The following is a 20,876-nucleotide window of genomic DNA, read 5'->3' as shown; positions in this document are numbered from 1 at the left end:
GTGGTGCGCTTAATTTGCTCCTCACTGGGTGGAGTATACATGGGGTTGTCAACTTAACCTCTCCGCTTGTTTTCCTGTGTGTTTACCATGCGCCTTCCTGCCTCACTTTCTCACTCTCTTCACGGTTGCCCTAACAACCACTTCAGCTTAGCTCTTCTTCTAATCGCTGTGGCAACTGTTATAGAGATGGGTCTCCATGGCAACACCCTGTCCCGATTCCCTGATCAAGGACGGAGGAGGGTATAAATGGTTCAAAAGCATTGACTGAATGGACATGCACACGCATATGTACACACACACACACACACACAAACACACACAAACACACACAAACACATACACGCACACACTGTTCTATATTGTCCATTCATTCATTCATATATACTATCTTTAATAACCTTTTTTATGCATTTATAAACTTGTGCTTTACATCACATTGTATATAACATTGAAATACAACAAAACAGGATGGAACAATAATAAGACATTTTTAAATGAGATTAAATCAAGGGCGGCATGGTGGTCAGTGGTTAGCACTGCAAGAAGGTCGTGGGTTCGAACCTTGGTCGTCCCAGACATTTCTCCCACTGCCAAAGACATGCAGGCACCTCACAATTTACCTTAAGTGTGAGTGGTTGTTTGTATATGCGATGGGCTGGCAACCTGTCCAGGGTGTACCCGCCTTTCGCCTGATGTCAGCTGGGATTGGTTTCAGCCCCCCCGCGACCCTGTACACGGGTAAGCGGTAGATGGAAGATTAAATCAAATAAAAATAGATCTTTAAAGGTTCAGTCTGTAATATTTCTGAGCATCTATTGACATAAATGCACTATAATAATATATATATATATATTTATGTTTTCAGTGGTGCATAAAGACCTTACATAATTACCCGTTATGTTTTTATTACCTTAGAATGAGCCATTTGAATCTATATACACGACGGATCCTCTTACATGGACGTCGCCATGTTGTGCCGTCATGTTTCTACAGTAGCCCTAAAGGACAAACGGCTCTACAGAACACGTTGTCACTATGTTGAATACGTACTAAGAAGAAGGAAGAAATAGTAGAAGCAGTAGTAGTCATCTGGTTAATTAAAATTCAGGACCACACGTATTATTTAGCACAAGAGCCAACAGAGCGTGTCGGACACCGTAACTTCTCCGTGCTTGGAAAGGGAGGGGAAAGGCGGGCACTGAATGATTGCATTCATGTGGTATCGGAAAAATTTGATTTTTTTTCCTCCTCTTTAAATCTTATCTTTATTGCAAAAAGAGGCATAAACTGTACATGGGACATAAAGAAGTATACAGAACAGTATACAAATATATATGAAGACACAAACAATAAAATCTTTGCCAGGAATAGTATTTATTATATAAAGATATTAAAGCTGTTTTCACAGCCTGTTGGATTTAGAAAAATTATTTTGATAATTGATCAATAAATTAATATAATGTACAACCTCATGGAGAAAAGGTAAAAAGTTAGTTTTTTTACAACTGCCATTAGAATTAATACATTTATTATAAAGTAATTATTTCTTCAAAGGAGCAAGTGAATGCACAGTGAACCGTTTTTTGCAATTCGCAAACTTTACCGCAAGATGCAACTAAAACTTACCCATTTTAAGTCAAAAAGCAATGATACAGAAAATATTTTAAATGTAAGACATTTCTTGAAAGAGTACTTTAGTGATTTAGGATTGCACATAATATTTTTTTTTATTACTTTATTATCAAAACCTCATGCCTACGTCACCCACAATGCAACTGTACTGACAACAGTTGGGCTCAAATATTGAAAAAACAATTTTAGATTTTCAAAAAACGGCCGCCCTTACTTAAACATATGAAGGGGCTCACACAACATACTGTTGAGAAAGGCTGTCAACATGTAAACTCCATTTTCACTTTGGCTCTCTGTATGCTCTCTTTTTCTTGTTTTTGTTAAAATAAATAATTCTTGGCCATATTGTCTCTACTGTTTTTCCATCAAACTTTCATACTTTGGCCGATATGAACAGTGGCAAACACCTCAGAAACCCTCTTATATTATCATTCCTCAGTCAGATGTTACCAGATACACAGTATCGGTTGTGTGACTGCAGTGACAAGCATCCAAACATCCCAAGATTGGCGCCTTGACACCCTGCGACCCTCGAGGGGGCGGCACTCTGACACTTTCCTCTGACATCTGACACATCAGCTTCATGCAGTGCTGACACTCCTGCTCTGCTTCCCCTCTGACATGCACACACTCTGTCTCCCTCTATTTCTCACAAACACACACACACACACACAGACACACACTGTATTTAAATGCTCACCTGCCTCCATATGCACCCTCTTGAGCATATTCACGCTCATGCTTAATGTATAGGTCAACATGCATATCATGCCTACAGTATACAGTCCTTATGGCATATGCATAGTTGGGAGTGCACGCACACACGGACACACAAACCTACAAGCATTACCAGATTCACAGAGACAGATAGTCAGAAGCTGTTTAGGGAGAAAAAGAGTCTCCCTGCCCATCTGCTGCTCTTTGAACCCTCCTCACTGAGGAATTCTCCTTGTTTAAAGCTACAATAGCATGAATAATTGGGTTAGTGTATAAACATACACTTCCTAAAACCTTAAAGCTTCAACTCTTAACACCAAAATTGTCTAATTGCTTAAAGTACTACATTACATTATAGTATATGATAACTACTGAAATTTAAATGTAAGTATAAATCATTGTCAACAGATTATCAATTTTTTATGACGGTCATGGAGTTCATACGCTAATAAAATTCGGGTTATGCTGGAACAGAAATAGTTGCAATGATGTGTTATGTGCTGTCTGAAATCAAAAGTGTTTATAGTTATAGTTTATAGGTGGTGAAAAGCTGGCTGTCATAGAGACAGGGGAGGGTGTGTAATATTGTTTAAATATGGGGATAAAAGAGCACATTTTCAGACAGCCTCTACTGAAAGACAGTCTTGGTGTTGCGTTTGGTTGCAGCTAGCTAGAGAAGTTCAAACACTGGCTCCTTTCTCACCTCCGCAGATGGTTTTGGTAAAAGTTACAGAGATGGCAGTCACTTCTGAACAAGCATACAGGCTTGTTCAAAGTGTTGTTCAATGTGTACAGAGCAGTTTGCACAGGTTCATGTAAATTGTGTTATGTTTGTATCATGAATCCCTTTCAGCCTAGATTCACGACCCTCCTACTGACCTGGGTTAAATGCATGACACACTGAACAGGCATTTTTTGACAGCAATTTCATTTAATGATATTAATATTAAAACAACATTTAACCAACTCCCTGACTTGTTTGAAAAAGTAGCAAGTGAGAGAGGAGAGAGAACACGAATGCAGCTTATGACTTTATGTGGAACTGACATTATCTAATGTAAATCTGTGTAATTCTGTGCTTAAGCATTGTGTATATTGTGCTACAGTTGCAGGCTTGAGTCTCTGTGAACTGTGATAACCAGATATTGCATGCATCAGTCTCTTATGAATCAGACAAATGTGCATCAGATCAGATGAGCGTCTGCTGAAGCCTCAAAGGGCTCAATGCCTGAATCATTATGAAAAGTTATGTGGAGTCATGCAGTTTCTACTTAATTGCAGTAATTGGTAATCTCATAATTAGATGCTAATTCCTTATATTTAACATTTTTTACTCCTGAGCAGTCATATAGAGAGAGATTCATTCAGTAATGTTAGTCAGAAGGCGGAAGGTTGCTGGTGTGATCCGTGGACCAGCAAGATGAACATGGGTGGGTAAAGTGAAACAGCAGCACTCGCCCCTGCCTCATACTCCCTAACTGCTCCAGTGGCACTGCTTAGTGTCCGACAGATAGGATTGTGTGAGTGTGAACAAGGCGTTGCTGAAAAAGATGGACTGCCTCTAAGCGACACTTTCCTAGTTAAATAAAAAATTCTGTATATTCAGCTGCAAAACGTGGTTACTCTCTTGGCTAGTACTGATTTGCCTCATACCAGTCTTGTTCAAAGTAGGGCTGCAACTAGGGATTATTTTTGTTATCAATGTCCACATTATTTTCTTGATCAATTTATTAAACGTTTAGTTGATAAAATCATACATTTTTGCTTGAAAAATGACTGAACCGATTAGTGGATTATCAAAAATATAGTAACAGATACATTTACTTTCAGTCGATTGATTAATTGACTAATCATTGCAGCTTCTAGAAGACAGAACACTTCCCATTCCAATCTAATTTAATCTTGATTAATTAAGTTAACTCTAATGATAGATAACCCACCTTTTATTACATACTATATACATACTGTATACTGTACATAATATATATACATTCTTTTTGTCAACAAATTCCACCAAAACATGAAATATGTTCTGACTAAGAAGTACTGTCTATGTTGCCACAGCCTGATACATGTTACTCCCCTTTTCCGTAGAGTTCCTTTGTTGACCAAAGAATGCTACAAACACATCAGAGAGCCACATTGTTGCATCGGGTGACTTGTTCCTTCATTACCACGAACACACGCAATGTTCTTTGTTTTGAGTCAATCCCATCCTGCTGCTGGAAACACCAATGTGTATTAATCTGCTGCAGAAAATAGCAACAAATCAGCAAAGCAGTACTCTCTCATGTTTAAGTAAAGTTTGCAAAAAAGTACAGTGACCAGCTGTTTTAGGAAATAATGTCTTTAACAGACTTTTTGGCTGGGGAAGCTGGAAAGTATTGAGAGGCCAGTTAAGACATTTTTGTTTTTGGTCTTTTCATGGGAGTTGTTTACAATAACAAAAAATCACCAGCATTAATCTCATAACCTTATTGTAGTTTTGGCCAGTGTATGCTAGCATACCATTGTATCCATTATCACAATTCAGCCCTCACTTGTCACTTGTAGATCTCTTATTGTGTTGATGCTTTATTGATGCTTGCATTTTGTTCCTTAAATGTAATTCACTTTGGATAAAAGCGTCTGCCAAATGAGTAAAAGTAGAGACGATGGCACCAGAAGCGTTTTCTCTTTTAACAATTCTTTCTCTGACTGTGTCCGTTTAGGTGCTGAACCTCCGGCTGATCGGACAGTTGTGATTGAAGAGTACAGGTTCTTGTCTCGAAAGCTGTTTGCTGCTGTGTCCGTCTTCGCTGGCCTCGGCATCCTGCTCGGCATCGTCTGCCTAACCTTCAACATCTACAATGGCAATGTCCGGTGAGTTCGCTAACACTGAAAGAGAATGAACGCATACTTACTCATTTAATTCCCAGGCCCACACTGATGAATGTACAATACTGTCTTGTGCATTCATTAGAGCTGCAACAATTAGCTGATTAACCAATTAGTTGATTGACAGAAGATTAATTAGCATGTATTTGAAATTATTATGAAAATTAAATTTTTAAGCAAGATGCCAAAAAGTTAATAGTTTCAGCTTCTCAAATGTAACAATATGACTCTTTTCATACAAAATTTACATTGTTGTAATTGAATATCTTTGGCTTTTGGACTGTTGGTTGGACAAAAGAAGACATGATGACACGATCTTGGGTTCCAGGAATCAACTAATCAACTAATTGAGAAAATAATTGGCAGATTAAAATGGAAATAATGAGTAGTTGCAGCCCTAGTACTCATTATTATATTCTGAAATTTTGTTGTCATATTTTATATTTCAGTGGGTGTTTACTGTATGTTTTTGTCAACACATTGTAGATGGATTCTATTTATTTTTTTGCTGTTCCACTCTTCATGTTTGGCCTACCAAGAGGCAAGGGTGATGAGTGATATCTCAGACAACTGTGAAAATAAAGTTGCCCTCCAAAAAGGGAGGTCATGGTTAAAAGGATTGATAGATGGACTAAAAGGGGGTGGCAAAAGTTAAAGACACGGTTTTGTTACATGAAGGTCAATTGTTTGAGGAGCTACATTTGCTCTGAAAATCTGAGCAGAGAGTGGAAATGACTTCCTGTAACAACCTCCAGATGCTCCGGCAGAGCTGATCATTCGCTGTGGTTGCACTCCAAGTGTGAATGTAAGTATTTGTAGGATGTGAGGAAAAAATAAGTTCAAAAAGATATCCTTCCCCCGTTTGAGGTTAATGTAAACGCTAATGGCACTGCTGCTTCTCGAGTTTAGGGACTACAAAGTTAGTGATTGGGGTGTTGCTTTTCTCACTCTAGCAGCAGGTTTCATTGTCACAGCTTAAGCACAGCTCTAGACCAAATGCAAATAGACTTCCTTTAAAAAATGCCTTTTGATCTTGGATTTCTAAGCTTAATGCATGTCTGTGAACCCGGCGCAGCATATCTCTGATGTCTTTTTAACATAGTATTTTTATGTTTGACCTGGGTCAAAGTGATTTAAAGTCCCATAAGTCCATGAGCTTATCAGGAGTTTTTCAGAAAGCTGGAAAGGTTTGTTCTTTTGGGGATCTCTGGCTGACTCCAGTGTGCCAGTCAGTCCCTCCTCTAGCTTTGATTATATTTCAAACACAGTTTTACCGAAGGCTGCTCTTAGCAGCCAAAACACTGTGAGTCAGATCAAATCAAATTTATTCAGTAAGCTGTTTTTACAAAACAAGTTTGCCACCAACTGCCTTGTTAGTAGACAAAAATACATAACAGATCCACTTTTAAAACAAGAAAAAGTCAAACGCAATCAGTCTCAAAGGAGCAATCCTTTGGAAACTGAGACACTGTGACACAAGGAATTTCCTCCCTCCACGGAGAACTGAGTGGAATATCCCTGACCTTTGTTTTTATAAGACATCTGGGTAAAGAGACAGAGTCTGTAGGACTCACGGAGGATGAACAACGAAACCCAACCATTAAAGGTGCAGTAAGCGATTCTGGAGAAATCCAACACTATGACATATACTATGATATAGAACGAATAACAACACAGCAACTAATGTAATTAACATTAGATAAGTTGTGGGTAAGTATATTGTTGTTACATTTGCTGCTGTGAAGCTAACATTAAGCCAACAGGCAGAGATGACGAGAGGGTCCCAGAGCCAGCACAACAGCTCCAAACAGCAATATTCACAGCTCCCCTGCTGTTATAGCTAACATCACAACAACAGCATGTCTTGGTAAACTAGAAAGTAAGCTGAATGTCCGTGGGCAAGTCATTTAACATTACCTGAAACACAAATCATGGCTGTAACGGCTGGAATAGTGTTGTGTGACTCGTTGTGAGCCACTTTGTTTCCCATATATATAGCCAGGGCTGTGGACAAACTTTTTTTTCAACACACACACAGAATAGACAGCTTGTGGACCCTGAGGAGATATTCGTTTAATTTAACACAAAAATTGTATTTTGGATTAGAATTGCTTTCTCCACCTTTAAAGGACCAGTTTACCACGGTCAAAGATTTGCTCTGGAATCCATCAAGTCACTTCTCGGACACAAAGGCACTGACTATATAATGCAAAATTGGAAGTACACTACCTCATATGCGATATTTAGTTAACAATACAGGAAAAATGGGAAGTTTTGCTGGAACAATAGAAACTGAACCAATAGGAAAAGTTTACACATATCCACTAATGTATGAAAGATACAGACAATGTGTTTAGTCTTGTTCAGTAGATAATAATCTCTATAAACTGATCTCTGCATATAAATGCATGGAATGGACAATATTTTGGTATCGGAACCGACCTGCTAAGCACCAAACAGCAGACAGACACAGTTATTGACTAGCTGGTGAACATAGTGGAGCATTTAGCAGCTGAAGAGCCAGATATTTCCCTCAGGAGTTTTTGGAGACAAACAACAGCTAAAAGAGAGTGCTGTGACTTAAATTCACCAGGTGGCCAGAAACACAACTTAATGTTAATAATGTTGTTCTGCAACTGCTGGATGTGTAAATAAGCAACTCTTCGCTAACAAGTTCGCCAAATCAACTTAAAAGGTGGCCGAAACAATCTGTTGTTTCAGATTCAAGGATCAGCTATTGTTATTTTTGGTCAGTGAGGTGACATTTTGATGTCTCCAGTGATGCTACAGGAAAGTTTCATCACAGTATATCTTCCGGTGATCTAAAACAGTACTAGCACACATCAGATTTTGGTCCCTCAGAATCACACAAAAACTCATTTTATTTAAAAAATATTCAACAACCATTTAGGGAGAAATCATAATCAGAAATTCACATCCACATACAAGAGATAAAAATGCCAATTATTCTTTGAATATTAGCCTCAATCAACCATAATTCAAAGCAATCACAAGACATGGTGCATAATAAGGGAAGAAAGCAGCACTTCACCTCACCTCACATCATATTCATGGTATGTGACCTTCTTATATACAGTCTATGTATGTAACAGCATTAAAGGTTTTTCAGAGGTATCTAAGGTTGGATTGGGGCCAGTGTGCATGTGTGAGTGTGTGTATATGTTAATGTGTGTTTGCATTCTGCATGATTGTGTGGTTGTACAGTAAATAGGCAATGTGGCCTCAGGGCAACACAAGGTCAGGTCAACTGGATGAAAGAATAAAAGACACACCTACTGCTGCAGGAAGACCGTGAGCTGGAGAGCAGAGGAAAGCTTTGTGGGTGGCTGTCATGGTTCAGTGCAGATTATGTTAAAGTCTTAAATCTCGAGTTTTTGAGAATATTACTGAGATTGTCTCTAACGTAGCATTTATACAAACACATTGTCTTAACTGGATAGAAATCTCTGTACTTATTTTTTCTTATTATAGTAAGTACTTTTTGCTTTAATATCCTTTAAGCTAATGTCTTTACTTCCACATACAGCACTGTGATTACCACAGCTGTGCTTTAGTTTAATGACAAGATCAATCAAAACTTCCATCTGATGTCAAATATGTAGGCAGCAGAGCAATGTGAGAATGAAATATCTCAACAATTATTGGATTCATTGCAACATGAAATTTGCTACCAATATGTTCCTGTTAGGATGAGTTGTAATAACTTTGGTATGGCCTTAATTTTTCATCAAGTATCATCATCAACTCATGTTTTACCTGTATTTTGGATTATGACAAAAAACCTGCAAAAGAAATTTATGTATTATTGATAATATTCCCTTCAACTTTGTTTTTAATGCTATTTAGCAAATGTTAGCATGCTTAAACCCTAAACTATGATGCTCATGAGCAGTGGTGGGCAAGTTACTGAGAAATTGTAATAACTTACTTTTTACTGATTACTTCTTAATAAAATAATATTAAAGCTTTTATAACTTTTACTTATTACTAGGGATTAATAATAATAATAATAATAATAATAATAATAATAATGATCTTTATTTGTAGAGCACTTTTCAAAAACAAGTTACAAAGTGCTTTAAGAAGTGTAAAGACAATAATACCCAAAAACAATAATACAGAAACAATACAAGATAAAAGCAAGAAAACATTGAAAAGACTAAAATACACATTTAAGATAAATATAAAATAAGTAAAATAGAATAAAATAAAAGGGATAAAATGAAGTCAAATAAGTTCGGGAAAGGCTCTCCTATAAAAGTGTGTTTTAAGAAGGGACTTAAAAGAGTTCACTGACTCAGCCGACCTGATTTCCTCGGGCAGGCTGTTCCAGAGCCTCGGGGCCCTGACAGCAAATGCTCTGTCCCCTTTAGTTTTCAGTCGAGACTCTGGAACAGACAGCAGACCTCTGCCTGAAGATCTCAAGGTACGTGCTGGTGCGTATGGGACTAAAAGGTCAGAAATATAACAAGGTGAGAGGCCATGAAGAGCTTTAAAAGTGATCAATAAAATTTTAAAGTCAATTCTAAAACATACTGGGAGCCAGTGTAATGAAGCTAAAATAGGGGTGATGTGGTCATGTTTCTTTGTTCTGGTTAAAAGCCTGGCAGCTGAGTTCTGGACAGTCTGGAGTCGATCAGTAGATTTTTGCGTTAAACAAGTGAAAAGGCTGTTGCAATAATCCAGGCGTGATGAGATGAAGGCGTGTAAAATGGTCTGTGTGTCCTTAAAATTTTAACATAGATTGAATTTTTGCTATATTTCTAAGTTGATAAAAACATGATTGAACAAGCTTTGTGGTGTGTGCTCGAAATTTAAATTACTATCAAACCAGACACCAAAGTTCTTTGCCACAGGCTTAATGTGATTTACTAGGGAACCAGCAGATGGCAGTATTTGTTTTGCCATCTGCTGGGACCCGATGACCAGGATTTCTGTTTTGTCTGAGTTCAGCTGGAGGAAATTATTTGACATCCATTTTTTAACTTCACAAAGGCAGTTGTTAAGTGAACTCAGCATTCCAGGGTCTGAGGATCTGACGGGCAAGTATATTTGTGTGTCATCAGCATAAATATGAAAAGAAATGCCATGTTTATGGATAATATGTCCAAGGGGAAGCAGATACAAGGAAAACAAAATGGGTCCTAAGACCGACCCCTGAGGCACACCATATTTAACTGGACAGAACAAAGAGACATAGTTGTTTACAGACACGCAAAACTTCCTATTTCACAGGTAGGATGAAAACCATTCTTGGGCAGTACCAGAGATCCCCACCCAGTGCCTCAGTCTGTCTAACATGATGTTGTGATCAATGGTGTCAAAAGCAGCGCTAAGGTCCAGGAGTACCAGGACTGAGCACATACCTTCATCAGCAGACATTAAAAGGTCATTGGTGACTTTAAGCAGGGCAGTCTCGGTGCTGTGGTACTTCCTAAAACCAGTAAAACCAACTTTTCAAATATTTTGTTATTTTCCAGTACAGTGAGCAGCTTTTTGGACACAATTCTTTCTAGAATCTTTGCAATAAAAGGCAGTTTTGAAATTGGTCTATAATTTTGATGAAGGGAGGGATCTAAACCAGGTTTCTTTAAAAGTGGTTTCACGTAAGCCGCTTTAAAATACTCAGGGACACAACCAGTAGATAGGGAGCTGTTAAAAACAGAGATCAAATGGGGCCCAACAGAATCCATTACTTTCAGTAAAAACTTTGTAGATATTACATCAAGTGGGCTGGAGGACACTCTCATTTGTGGTACTGTTTTTAAAAGCTCAGACAAGTCGATGGGATAAAACTGGTTAAAACTCTCTTGTTGCTGGTGAGGAACCTCTGAGTAAGAGGCCATGGGGGTAATAGAGGCTTTGATTGACACCCCCTTATTGGTAAAATAAGATAAAAACAATTCACAGTCATGATTACTTCCAGCTGAGGCACAAGGAGGGGTTGGGTTTACCAGCTGATCCACAGTCTTAAACAGAAACCTGGGATTGTGTTTATGTGTAGTAATGAGTTCAGAAAAATAGTGTGTTCTCGCATCCTTAACCATGTTATTGTAGTTAATTAATAAATCCTTCAGACTGTGGTAATGGACTTGGAGACTGGATTTTTTCCATCTGCGCTCTGCTTTCCTGCATTCCCTTTTTAGGCTGCAAATGCTGTCATTTATCCAGGGTTGCTTACTAGCTTTAGACGTAGGCCTAACCTTTAGAGGAGCAGTAATATTTAGTGACGACAAGCAGATATGATTGAAGTGATCGACCAGATTGTTGGTGTTGGAATCAGACAGGTGCTGGCTTTGGCTCTGAAAGAATGTGCAAAACTTTGAAACACTTGGTTGGAGCTTGGTGAGGCGGCATGAGTAATAGGGGAATCGCAGCTAAAAACAATACATCTGTGGTCAGATATGGTCATGTCCACTAATTCCACCGAGGAAATGCTGACACCCAGGGTAAAAACCAAGTCCAGTGTATGACCACGGTTATGTGTTTGCCCTTTGACATGTTGTTTGAAGTTAAAAGAAGTGGCCATATTTAAAAAGTCAGTTGCATTAACATTGGTGGGGTCATCAACATGAATATTAAAATCGCCACAAAGAACAATTCTGTCATAATTTAAAACCAGAGTAGATAAAAATTCAGGAAGTTCTGATAAAAATCCTCCAGGCGGTTTTGAGGGGGCGATAAATTATAACAACTATGACAGGTTGCAGCCCTCCAACTTTAAGAGTGAGAACTTCAAAGGAGTTCAATTCATCACAGCGTACTTGATGACATTTAAAATTTTTCCTATACACGCTGACCCTCGGTTGACTAAAACAATCATATTGAGGCGGACACAGTTCAGCTAGCTGGCTATAGTCATTCATTTGTAACCAGGATTCAGTTAAAAACATAAAATCTAGATTTGCAGACAAGATAAAATCATTTAAGATAAAAGTCTTACTTGAAAGTGATCTCACATTGAAGAGAGCCATTTTAAATGAGTTTATTCTGGGTGCTGGAGTTGGTGCAGTTGTCCTAATCCTTAAGAGATTACTATTATTTCTGTGTGGGTTGTGCACATTTCGATTTACTGGTCTATGCGTGATGATGACAGGAATAGAAGTCTGTGGAACAGCGCTGGGAGCAGACGGCTTTACATGCCAGCAGGTGGAGACAGTTGTTTGTGGCAGTGAGGCAGATATTATGTTCAGTGACCGGTGGTGTGTCCAGGTGTGCTGCATGAATGATTAGTCATTAAAAGTAATGAGTTACCCAGCCCCATCCTTTTCTAAAAAGTGATGGACAACCTTTTCATCAGCCAAACTGAAAACATTGCAGCCTCTCAAACCAGATGATGCTAAACAGTAAAGGGGAAAAAACAAAGAAAGTCTCTCCTAACTTTTTAACTAATGTTTGAGCAGTGTTCAATAAATTAAATTAATTTTTCACAACACTGGTCGTGAGTGAACATGGTAAACATTAGCGCTGTGTGCTCCAAATCCATGCTACATACTAATTCTATAAGTAAAGCATTCAATCAGTACATAATAGATACTAATTGTCAGACTGTTTAAGTAGTATCCAAAAGAATCAACATACTTTATTGTTTTATAGCACTAGGAAAATATAGAATACATGCCACATCACATTACATACATTAAACTTCTTCTCCTTGTCTTCCTTAAGATTTAATTCTTGGTTGTTGTTGTTGTTTTTTTGTTTTTTTGTTTTTTTTAAGCATTTAGCTTAAAGCAACGGTGTGCCTATGTATGGCTGTAGACTCTTAGATTTGTTATCCCGAAATTAGTAAATACTGCTAAAACCTTTGACTGCATGATCAGTCCAAAGAAATCAGCACATTGTTTTTATGCACTTTTTGGTATTCCCAATTAATTAGAACTCACCTGCTGTTTGACTTCACAGAACTGAGCAATGGTTTCACCTGCACTTAATTGTACTCCAGTTGTTTTGTATTCAGTTCTGCTGAAATTTACACTACACACAAATTTCCTTTCTTTTTTGTCACTTGAAATTTTTGCACTGTTCAGCGCTTCACACTAATTAGACTAATGAATGTCAATCACTCATCAAAGGAGATCCCCAAGGAAGAGCAGTGTTCCATATTTTGAGCCTTTTATTTATCAGTGTGACGAAACACTGCCAGACATTCTCAACCAGGAGATAAAGATGATAAGGTTTAAATTAAAAACCAACAGGAGAGCAATTAACAACAATTGATGACATTTGTAAGAGCTAACAGCAAGACCACCGCCACATTTAACGCCTATTTACCTACAAATACACCAATTATACCTTTAAGCATACATAAATAATAACAGATAATTGCCAGTGTTTTTCTAAATGTGTTTGTTTTTTGTTTTTATATGTGTATCTGTCACTGTTTCAGCTACATCCAGAACTCTCAGCCGTACCTGAACAACATGACAGCGGTGGGCTGCATGATGGCTCTGGCTGCAGTGTTCCCGCTGGGGATTGATGGTCACCACGTCCACAGATCCCAGTTCCCTGTCGTCTGCCAGGTAACAGGAGAAAGAGACACACACAGGGAGAGAGACAGAGAAGAGCCAGAGGGCAGGATGAGGAGTAGGGTTGGGTACTGTCTGCAAATATTTGGTTTCAGTGATTTGATGTGAGTATTATTTATTATATTATTTGCAATATGTGTTGAAATGAATCTTATTAAAGCTGGGGTGGGCAGAAGCATTTTTTGTTATTTGTTGAATTTTCTTTACATCCCGACAGCAATCAATAAATGAAATGGCCTGGCACCGAAAATGAAAAAATCTAGTATGTATAGCTTTTGCAGGACTATAATAAGCATTGCCAATCATTTCATTCGGATGAAATTATTGCCTAGCCCGCTATCTACCTGCACGCACTCTTCCTGTGCACTCTTTCCCCATGAAAATGTGATTTGAGGGAGGCGTGTAGTTAGGGGGTGAGATTTTTCCAGTTGGACACTTTCAAAATCTAATTGTTTCTTGCTGGTTTCCCATCATTATTCATAATTTCTCAACATTAGCTACCTCAGTTTTATGTATAGAATAATTAAATTCAAATTTTTTTTAAAGTGTATTCATTGTTCTTTTTCTTTACCTTAAAAGTTGTAGTTAGAAAGAAAATAATAATTTCAGACCTTGGTTTGATGAAAACTATTACACTGAAAGCCAGTTACAAACATTTAACCCAGTCATCACCTCTTGCCTTTGTATTTATTGTTAATAGTATTTTATTATTAAAAGGCTACACAGTCTGTTGCGGTGTAGCTTATAAGCCATAGTGCGTTGGAGTGAGGGTGACAAAAGCATCTAAGCGGACCACAGTGACATTTGTAAGAAAGCTGTTTAATGTGCTGTAGCTGAGCAGCTAACTAGCCTGAAAACTAAGCTAATGTGGGTTGTTGTCTTTGGCTCTTTTGTTGTGTAGCAGGCTGCTGTCTGGCTGTTAGTCAGTGTGACCACCTGCTCTGCTCATGATATACTACTGACGTTACTGCTTTATGCAAATATGGCTTAAAATGAAGTGGTGTGATTGGCTGTATGGATGGAAAACTTGGGGGTGCCATCATAAAACCAAAAAATATAAAATATATCTTTCTATCTTTCGGTCTGTTGCAGTTTAATTTTAGTTGGACATTATTCCTCTTCTTTTTGTTGTAATTATCTTAAAGGTTGGGCATATTATCTTATTCCACAGTGTCACATTCTGTACATAATGCGTTTCATCTTGTTCTAGTTTTTAATTTAATCTATGTGATGTGTACGGAGTGAAATACATATAAACCCCATGTTATTTATGGCTGTAATTATTCTTGATATCTTGTGCATCATATTATACACATTTCCCAAAAAATTCCTCACAATATATTTGCTGTCTTTGGAAAATTCTGGACCTCAACTAGTCTCTAAAATAAAGATCTGTGGGTTTTAAACAATGTTTAGCTGCACAGCATGAATATGTTATTACTGATCCACCTACAGGTCAATTACAGGTTCAAGTTTACTATATATGTTGTTCTCATTAACTCATTGTATTTGATTTACAGTGTTGCAGTTAGTTCTTTGCCACAAATATTGCAGTTTGCAGTTACTGTAGTCAGTTTTACTAAAGCGCTACCCTACTGAGAAATTATGTACCTACTTTAGGCAAAACTACATTCAGGTGTTGTGAAGCTCTGACAGTTTTGATGTTTCTGCCTGTGGCAAGCAGACACCTGCAAACCAATCAGCCATTTCAGGATTTTTATCACGTACACTTAGTGGATGAAAGACGAAGAACATAAACATGAAAAAAAATCTGACATTCTTCAATAGCTATTTTAAAGTATTTTGGTATTCTGTTGTACAGACATGATTTGCTGGGTGCTAGAATAGCACAGATGATGGGATCCCAGCACTAATGAGTGGGAGTACTTTTCTGTCACCCATATTGAGGTTTTTTGGTGTGGAGGCAAGAGGGAGATTTCCATTTCTGTCGCTTCTTTGCTGTTTGTCCCTGTCCAGTTATTCTCTGCCATCTATATATCTACACTGAAAAAAAATATAAATGCACAACATTTTTGTTTTTGCCCCCATTCATCATGAGCAAAACTCAAATATCGAAGACTTTCTGTATGTACACAAAAGGCCTATTTCTCTAAAGTAATTTTCACAAATCTGTCAAAATCTGTGTTAGTGAGCACTTCTTCTTTGTTGAGATAATCCATCCACCTCACAGGTGTTTCATATCAAGATGCTGATCAGACAGCATGGGTATTGCACAGGTGTGCCTTAGGCTGGCCACAATAAAAGGCCTCTCGAAAATGTGCAGTTCCATCACACAGCACAATGCCACATAGGTTGCAAGTTTTGAGGGAGCGTGCAATTGGCATGCTGACTGCAGGAATGTCCACCAGAACTGTTGGCCATGAATTGAAGGTTCATTTCTCTACTATAAGCCGTCTCCAAAGGAGTTTCAGAGATTTGGCAGTACATCCAACCGGCCTCACAACCACACCAGCCCAGGACCTCCACATCCAGCATCTTCACCTCCAAGATCCAGCCAGCCACCCGGACAGCTGCTGCAACAATCACTTTGCATAACCAAAGAATTTCTGCACAAACTGTCGGGAACCATCTCAGGGTAGCTCGTGTGCAGCTGTCGTCTCATCGGGGTCTCGACCTGACTGCAACTTCGCACAGCCGTTGAAGAGGAGTGCACCAACATTCCTCAGGCCACAATCAACAACCTATACAACTCAATGCGAAGGAGATGTGTTGCACTACGTGAGGCAAATGGTGGACAGATTTGTGGACAGTATTTGAGAGAAATAGGCCTTTTGTGTACACAGAGAAAGCCTGAGAAAGATCTTTGAGTTCAGCTCATGATGAATGGAGGCAAAAACAAAAGTGTTGCCTTCAATTTTGTTCAGTCTATCTATCTATCTATCTATCTATCTATCTATTATATCTATCTATCTATCTATCTATCTATCTATCTATCTATCTATCTATCTATCTATCTATCTGTCTGTCTGTCTATCTGGCTGGCTTTCTATTCGTCTGTCTATCTTTCTATCTGTCTGTCTTTCTATTCGTCTGTCTATCTTTCTATCTGTCTGTCTTTCTATTTGTCTGTCTATCTTTCTATCTGTCTGTCTTTCTATTCGTCTGTCTGTCTTTCTATCTGTCGGTAATTATCTGGGTGAATGGAAGAAATTAGCATATGTTTTTTTCTGAATTTGTTGTAGTTTATAATGGCAAGAGCTTAATTTGCTCTTGGGAAAACTTTTTTTCAAAGTCTATTTCTGTCCCCCTCACTTTTACAGTTTCAAATTGATTTTCTTACTGAAATCTCCTTAAACTCTTAGTGTCTAGCCACCACAGACCAGATGAGAAAAGAGAGGAGTTGATAAAAATGTTGACATTTTCATCTCAGTCACCTTCAGTTATTACTGTGCACTCAGATCAATAAGTTTAAGGAGCTGCAACGAGTGGTGCAGCGAATGATTTGTGGACTGTTTTTTGCATCAGGTTTCACCTCTAAGGCTACTTACAGGCTGCCCTAGCTTGTTGGTGGAGGTTCAAATAATCCATGTAATCTTCATTTTTATTTACAGTAAATATTCTCTTCTAAAAAGTGTTTCAATAAAATACAAGTTAAAGAAAGGCAGTAAATCACAGGGCTCCTCCTGGTAAAAATGCAAATACAACATAATAACTATTCTATAGGGAAACTAAACTCAATTTTTAGTAGGGTTACTACTACAGTTTTCATATAACACTCTGCACTCTGTGTTTTCTGATGTAAACTATGGCTAACATTTTGATGACAAAGACTGAAAATGCACAAGGCTGCACTTTTTCAATATGTCATATCAATTTCTATAGTATAAAGTTAAACATGGCAAGAGATTGGACAGGATTCAGTTACGTTTTTACTGTTTGTACTATAATTTGTTGACAGACCATGTCATTGTGATGCAGAAAAGGAAAAGAAAGGACTGTTTTACAGCACTGTAAATCTCCCTCTCTCTCTCTCTATATATATATATATATACTGTATATACACACATGCGCACACACACAAGCAAATATAAGTATACATCTACTGCGGTATATGCACTATTCACTGCTCACTGTGTATTGTGTTACTGTTCACTGTGTATGGTATTGTGTGTATCGGGTGAATGGTCTGAGGGCTGTGTTGCTACTGTAGTATATTGTGATTTGTTGTTGTCTATTCTTACTTTGTTTATGCACCATGGTCTATACGAAACAACATTTCGTTCAGCTGTATACTTGAATGTGAAGAATGACAATAAAGTTTGACTTTATTTAACTTTGATTTTGACAACGTGTTCAGCCATTTTGCATAAAGTGACTTATGCAATGAACTTGTGCCTAGATGTTTTGGGGGGTAAGACTATTCCACAAAGAACTGGTATAATTCATTGTGATCAGCATGACATAACCAATTGATAATGGAGGAAATAGCAGACAATTGTACATTTGCTTCACTGTGTTAAAGCATTTGCAATATGTTCAAAACAATGAAATTGCTTTATGATGTGCACAAGTAACGAGATGATGTGAAGGTTGAACAAGTAGTTATGAGTATTTCAATTTGATGTGAGAAATGCACCAAAGCGAGTGAGAAAAACTGTAATAATGGCAAGGGCTTCATTTCCACTTGGGGAAACTTTATTCAAAATCTATTTCTGTCCCCCTCACTTTTACAGTTTCAAATTGATTTTCTTACTGAAATCTCCTTAAACTCTTAGTGTCTAGCCACCACAGACCAGATGAGAAAAGAGAGGAGTTGATAAAAATGTTGGTATTTTCATCTCAGTCACTTGCAGTTATTACTGTGCGCTCAGAGCAATAAGCTTTAGGAGCTGCAACGAGTGGTGCAGCAATGAATTTTGGACAGTTTTTTGCATCAGGTTTCACCTCTAAGGCTACTTACAGGCTGCCCTAGCATGTTGGTGGAGGTTCAAAAAATTAATGTAATCTTCATTTTTATTTACAGTAAATATTCTCTTCTAAAAAGAACACAAATTAAAGAAAGGCAGTAAATCTACTGTAGTGTACTGTAATACAATACAAGTTAAATTAATTTTTTATGTACTGAGAAATTAGGTTGATAGATGATATACATTTATATTTACACATAACAAAACACCTATGAAACAAAACCCACACATTGAGTAAAGTTATTTTTAATTAAAATTCTCCTCTCCTTCACACCTTATCCCCTCCTCTCTCTCTTTTTCTTTCTCTCCCTCTCCTGCAGTTCCGCCTGTGGCTCCTTGGCCTTGGCTTCAGCCTGGCGTACGGCAGCATGTTCACGAAGATCTGGTGGGTCCACACTCTCTTCACGAAGAAGGAGAAGAAAAAGAGAGAAGAAGAAGAAGGTAGCAGAGTCAGGGGGAGGGATAAGCCTCTCAGCGGTCTCAGGAGAGTAGAGAAAGGATGGGAGAGGGAGGCTGGGCCGCGCAGCATGTGTGGCGCCGGCTGATAAAAAAGTTCCGTTAAAAACTTCCTAGTAAAATAAGCTTCTAAGAGGCCAGCTCGGCATCATTCACTGCAGGAGGGTTGTAGCAAGAGTGCATGGTGTTGGACACACACTGGCATAGATACTGTACTTTGCACACACATGCAACATTTATGCATAGAAACATGCAGGTGCATATTTTGAGCACACAAACACACATAACCACCCCTGATACCTCCGTCATCAGCTTTATTTGCATGCTGGTGTGTTTAAGAGTGGATGTGTGCGTGTGTGATTTGTGTGTGTTCCACCCCTTGAAGATAGTGTATCCTGGAGCCAGCAAGATACTGCCAGTTTGCGTGTTGTGGGAATTTCTAAGACCTAATCAGTAGAATAAGAGATTAAGCCATTTATGGAATATTTATGAATATGGATGAGTATTAAAGTTCTATGCAGAAATCCATCCTTTAGGGGTCTTATTATTTGAGCCAAAGCACAACGAATCGGGTTGACTTTCAACTCTCTTCATGTCCACAGAAGGGCATTTTGCCAGAGAGCTCTGTGAGTATTTAACGAACTTCATAAATCGAGGGAAGAATGACGCTGTTTCAGATCATTTTTCATGCAACTCAAGTGAAGAGGAACCCAGGACTGTGTAATGTGTTTTCTTTTATTTATTTTTCAGTTTTAGTCATTGCACGCTTGAATGGCTGTTACTAGTTGGAGGTGCTAGTTATAATCCAGAGTGGTCAAATGAAATAAAAAAAGATGTGTGGAAAGAGAGAAGGGGAGCCCAGTAGGAGAGCTCATTTTGGTTGCTTGTTTTCGGTTACGGCTGCATTGCTTCCATTATAACTAATTAAGGATAATAAAAGTGATATCAGTCGCCTCAGAAACTGTCCACACAAAATCGGTGTCACTCAGTGTGTATAAATGATGATTTCAGGTGGCAGCACAAATATAGCTACTACAACTCTCTGTGTGCAGACACACACACACGCAAACTCCTACTGCTCCTAAAATATACTTGGACACACACACACTGAGAGAGACACACACTCACACTATTCGCGGCCAGTCATCCGAAATCACAAGGACGCCTGTCATATTATTTGTCCTGGTTGTTTGTCTTTGTTTGTGGAGTAGCTTGTGATGCCCTGGATAGTGATGACTGTGTGTGTGTGTGTGCGTGTGTGTGTGTGTGCGTGTGTGTGTGTGTGTGTGTCTTTGCTCAAACTCACACAGCAACACTTGGAGCCAGGGAAACTCTACGCAACAGTTGGAGTGCTGCTGGCTATGACTTCCTGTCACTCATGATCTGGCAGATTGTGGATCCTCTGCACATTACGGTTGAGGTAGAGTATGAAAGACAGATGAGATCATTGTGTCATGGCCCATTTGGCTGTGCGCCACTTCATCAGTCAGTAACACAGTAATGAGAACGGGCCTCATTTGTCGAAATGTCTTTCATTTTGATTCATCTTACACTTAAAGAGCACAATCTAAAACAAGGATAAATACCATGTCATTTCACAAAGCACAGCTCAACAGCAGCACTGTAACTTGACATTTTAACTTGAATACCTCCTCTCCTTAAGCTCATTGTTTTGTTTTGTTTTAGCATATTTACTGTATGGTTCAGTCAAAGCTAA

The 20,876-nt window shown here is 38.4% G+C and overlaps 1 protein-coding gene across 1 annotated transcript; it reads left to right on the top strand.

The window, feature by feature from the left end:
- The first annotated feature begins 4,984 nt into the window (after positions 1-4,984).
- LOC119884597 (gamma-aminobutyric acid type B receptor subunit 1-like) lies at positions 4,985-19,248 on the top strand. The gene is made up of 3 exons (XM_038694983.1): positions 4,985-5,211; positions 13,637-13,769; positions 19,024-19,248. The coding sequence occupies exons 1-3, from the start codon at positions 4,985-4,987 to the stop codon at positions 19,246-19,248; spliced, it is 585 nt and encodes a 194-aa protein (XP_038550911.1).
- The last annotated feature ends 1,628 nt before the right edge of the window (positions 19,249-20,876 follow it).

Source organism: Micropterus salmoides, unplaced genomic scaffold, assembly GCF_014851395.1.
Source record: "Micropterus salmoides isolate LMB-PRFRI ecotype aquatic unplaced genomic scaffold, ASM1485139v1 Ms_hic_scaffold_3574, whole genome shotgun sequence".
Classification (NCBI taxonomy): Eukaryota; Metazoa; Chordata; class Actinopteri; order Centrarchiformes; family Centrarchidae; genus Micropterus; species Micropterus salmoides.
The sequence above is the reverse complement of the archived record's forward strand: the minus strand, read 5'-3'. Positions and strand labels throughout refer to the sequence as shown.

Bases quoted from the DNA above. Each gene is read 5' to 3' on its own strand.
- LOC119884597 (XM_038694983.1), top strand. From the start codon at position 4,985: ATGAGTAAAAGTAGAGACGATGGCACCAGAAGCGTTTTCTCTTTTAAC. The intron at 5,212-13,636 runs GTGAGTTCGCTA...TCACTGTTTCAG, and splicing joins ATCTACAATGGCAATGTCCG to CTACATCCAGAACTCTCAGC. The intron at 13,770-19,023 runs GTAACAGGAGAA...CCTCTCCTGCAG, and splicing joins AGTTCCCTGTCGTCTGCCAG to TTCCGCCTGTGGCTCCTTGG.